Source organism: Alligator sinensis, unplaced genomic scaffold (genome assembly GCF_000455745.1).
Source record: "Alligator sinensis unplaced genomic scaffold, ASM45574v1 scaffold737_1, whole genome shotgun sequence".
In the NCBI taxonomy this organism is placed as follows: domain Eukaryota; kingdom Metazoa; phylum Chordata; order Crocodylia; family Alligatoridae; genus Alligator; species Alligator sinensis.
The window spans coordinates 2,065,135-2,069,602 of record NW_005841930.1 but is presented as its reverse complement, the minus strand read 5'-3'; the positions used below and the strand labels follow the sequence as shown (position 1 = coordinate 2,069,602).

At 41.0% G+C, this 4,468-nt stretch overlaps 1 protein-coding gene across 1 annotated transcript in view; it reads right to left on the bottom strand.

Moving 5' to 3' along the window:
• REV3L (REV3 like, DNA directed polymerase zeta catalytic subunit) overlaps positions 1–4,468 on the bottom strand; it is a gene marked incomplete at its 5' end in the record, with an annotated part of 206,159 nt that overhangs the window by 60,221 nt on the left and 141,470 nt on the right. The window contains one exon of the mRNA XM_025198872.1: positions 2,891–3,016. Within this exon, the coding sequence (XP_025054657.1) occupies positions 2,891–3,016 (126 nt within the window). The remainder of the gene's footprint in view (positions 1–2,890; positions 3,017–4,468) is intronic.

Below are 4,468 nucleotides of genomic sequence, written 5' to 3'. Positions count from 1 at the left end.
CCAGCCCCCCAGCTGCCTGCTGGGAGCAGCCTCGGCTCCGTGGCTGGCAGCAGCTGCTTAGAGTCCAGGCTGGCAGTGGTGTGCCGACCAAAATGGCCTTGTGTGCCAAGCTCGGCACGTGCGCCAGGGATTGCTGACCCCTGACTTAGAAGTTGAAAATGGGAAAAGTCTACTTGTCCTTTTCTAGAGTGTAAAATAGGAAAGACCTAGAATATTTTAAAGACTACCCCTCCCCCCTTGGTACATAGGAAAGCATGGGAAGAAGGTAGACATTTCAAGTAGTTCAAACTGAGTTTGCTTGTTTAAAGTTTAAGGCTTGGTTCTCAAACTTTTTAGACTCAAAGTGCCACTCAGAAAATACTAGCTCTTAGTTTTTGCTCATTTTTTGACTACAGAAAAATAATAAAGCAATTTTTCTGTTGCAAGCATCACAAATATAAAAGGTCAGGACGTATTTAACACTATGGATTCCTACTTGAAGAAATCTTTTGGTTTATCTTGTGAAACACATTTATATACCTAACAGTACTAACACAGTGGCACCCTGCAGCACCCTTGCTCTTAGGGCACCATGGTTGAGAAACACTGGTTTAAGGGTAGAAACTGGGCCTGAAAGAAATCAGAAGACTGGAAGTAAACCCAAGGATGCATGAATAGATAAAGATGAATAACAGCAGTGTTGAAAGTGGGATACATGGTAGGGGTAGACAGTAAGGTAGGAGAGGGTTGGAGGTGCAGAAAGATGTCTTCTCCAACCCCATTCCTTTTTTTCCTTCCTTAACAAATTTGAAATTAATTGAGCAGCTCAGATTTCTCTTAGAAACTGTTACAGTAATTTATACAAAGCTACAATATAATCAACTACAGTTTCAGTCTGTCAGCAGACTCAGGAACAACTTTCTTCAAAACCTCAAAAAAAAATTTAAAACGAAAGCTTACATTTAGCTACAACTGGTTGTAGTTCTACCAGTCATTATCATACTGCTGACAAACCACACTGTGCAGCAGTCTTGTTACAGACTTGCTTTTGTGGTCCTGCTTCGTGCACCGTAAGTCAAACTGGATATACCAAGCTTTTTCATTAAAAAGCTATAACACAGTGAATCATAAAGATGCATTAATAATATTTTTGGAAATATTATGAATCCTCAGTATTTTATCTATCCTTATTGGGATCTAAATATGTAATAAATTATCATTCTGAAAAGCAAACCTGTTTTAAATACAAATTTTAACCTGATTAAATCATTTTAGTAGTAACATCTGTCAGGGGTACTCATTTTCCCCCCCACAGAATCATAGGGTTGAAAAGGACCTCAGGAAGTCATCGAATCCAAGCATCCAGCTCAAGGGAGGATTACCCCCAACTAAAATCACCTGTCTGTCTAACCTGCTCTTAAAAATATGGATATTCCACAACCTCTGGGTAGCCCTAACCAGCCTCATAGTGAGAAAGGTCTTCCTTATATGAAGAAAAAAAAAAAGTCTGTTATTTCAGTTTAAGACCATTGCTCCTTTCCATGTCTCCTGTGGCCACAGAGAAGTCTGTCTTACCTGGCCCTTGGAGCTGTCTCATTTGGTCCATGGTGTTACCCACGGGTCTGGAACTGTTGTATCAGTGGAATAGGGGCACCATTAACTGCAGCCTTGTGCACTGATTTGGGCCCTCAGACTGGCCCTGTGCAACTCATCATGGCCTGTGGGGCTGGATGAGTTGGGCACCACTGGTCTATCTCCACCCCTCCATATAACCACCTTTCAATATTTTGACTTTTCAGCCCCCTCCCACACTGACTCTTCTCTTTTCCAGACTAAATGATCCTAGTTTTCAACCTTTCATCTTAAGTCATGTTTCCCAAGCCTCTAATAATTTTTGTCACTCTCCCCTGGACTCTTTCCAATCTGTCCACATACGTCTTGAAATGCTGGGCCCAAAACTGGACACAGTACTCCAGCTGAGGTCTCAACAATGTCAGAGAGGGGAAAAAATTACTTCCCTTGATTTGCAAACAACACATGTTAACACAACCCAGTAGGCTGTTTTTTTTCTTTTTTACAACAAGAATATATTGTTGGCTCATATTGATCTTATGATCCACTGCGACTCTCCCAGGTCCTTTCCTGCAGCCTTGCTAGTCATTCCTCAGTCTGATTTGTGCATGCAGGACTTTGCACTCATCCTTGTTTAATTTAATGTGGTTTTTGTCATGAGGTAACCTCCCCCCACACCAAAAAACCCCGCTTAAGGTAAAAATTCCAAAATGTCTGTTTTTTAATTTTATTTACCACTGTCACAGGTAACATCTAATTATTAAGATTGAAAGATGACATCTTTTTGCTCACTTTTCAGCTTGTTCAGGTCACTGCATTTGCCAGCCTTTGAAGTTAATCAGTTTCCCCTTGTTTTTGTCGTTCATAGCGTAATAAAAAGCAAACTACTCAAATCAGTAAGGATGGTATTAGCTCTACTTCAAATTGACTAATTCATTTCTGAACTAGCTGGATTTTAAGTTAGGAATTCTTTAAACTTAATGCTTTAGTTCCATCTTCTGTAAAAGGCGGATAACACTTACTTTTCCAATAAAGTAAAATACTCAATTTCCCAACTAAGGAGCTCATGCTAACACAGTAAATAAACCAGAAAGTTATTCCAAAAAAAGGTGCTGTGAAATGTACTTCAGTATATTACTGAAAGAAGGAGCTTTGAGATCCTCAGATATAAGCAATATAGCCGTTTCCTTAGAAGTCAGACATACCAAACCCTGATGAATAAGGATAGATTTCAGCATCTTTTTCTTTATAAACTCAGCCCATTTCATAAAATTATAAAAGTAGTCCAATTAAAGATAAACAGAATAAATTAAAGTAATGCATTGTTGCAGCAAGTTACCTCATGTAACGTTTTTGCTTCCTGCAGATTCTGCACGCTGACTTTAAAACCGTAAGAGTTGTTTAAAGATGGTCCTTCAATCTGAGAAGTTTCTTTCTTTGGGGCATTGAGGAGAGCAAACTGATTCTGTCCAAAGAAATACATACAACAGAAAGATGAAAACGGCTCTAGTTTTCATTTATCAAAACAGTGCTTATTTTTTTGGCAAACAAAAGTAAAAAGGTACTGTTTTTCAATTATAAACAAACTTCCATTTACAGTATTTTCTTGTGCTCATTTCCTATGGGAGAGCTACTGCTGTATCAAACTCCCTTTCAGTTCTAATTTCAATGAAATCACAGTAATTTAGCAAGCAATAAAGAAATGACAGATGTCTCACACAGAATCAGACACAAGTTAAACATACTGAACTCCAGGACCAAAGTCTAGAGCAACAGAATTACGTAACTGTCTTTGAACTTTCTTACAAACTTGATGGTAAAAGAACAAAAAGCAAATCTGTACGTACTTTTGCACCTTATCAGGACAGCACCTAGGGCCCCTGGCAGATATTACATTTCTCAGGTGATTCGCCAAGTTTCATACATTAAGTAGCAATATGCCAGATATTCAATCAATTGATTGTATGATAAAAAGGACAAACCCACTTCACTCATTTATTGTGAAACTTCTGTGGCAGGCATGCACTGCATGTTAATTTGAACAGTTAGCATGTTACTTAGACCGTATAGTATCACACAGCTCTGCTCTTCCTACCACCCCTCCCACCAAGGGCAATAAATAGGCCACAAAGTTATTCCACGCTGTAGCAAGTGCTTGTCCCAGGGGTGGGACCCTGGTGACTGCTCAGCCCTTGCTAACTTGGCTCCCTTTGGGCACTCTCTCCTTTACTCACTCACCATGCCATGATGTTATTAACTTCTGAGGAAAAGGGAAGCTAGCCCAGAGCTTCCCAAGCCTGGTCTTACTCTTACAACCACAGGTACCTATGGTTATTGCCTCAAGGGCTAATTACGTGGGCTCCATCCTTCCCAGTACCCAGCTCCATGCCTCGCAGATGATATGCTAACACATGCCCTGTCTGGGCTACAGGCCTTGCTCCTCCTGTGCTATGGGCTCTTTGGCCCACCCAGTCCCTGGCAGTGGTCCCTGACTTTTGGTCTCCCTAGACCAGGGGCTGGCAATTATTTTGGCTGGAGTGCTGCTTAATGAGTTTGGGCGAGCAGTTGATAGCCCCACCCCTTGAAAGGTGCCCTGCCCCCTGGTTGCCATCTTGGGACCAGAATTCCTCCCTGAACCCCTGACCTTTGCCACCAGAAGTCCTACCCCCCTCCTCTCCCCAGGTCCCCCTGAAATACTCCTTTTGGGAGGAGAGGGTTGTCAACCTCGAATCAGAAGAAAAACAAATCTTACACTAAAAGTCAAACACCTACTATGTTTTAATTTTATCACAAAAAATACTTTTGTCAGGATTTGTGTACTGTATATAGAGATGACTGCATAATAATTAAAAAAATAAAGTCTTACTCCTGTATATTTTGTGTGTGTGTGTGGGGGGGGGAGGGGGGCAGGGTGAGG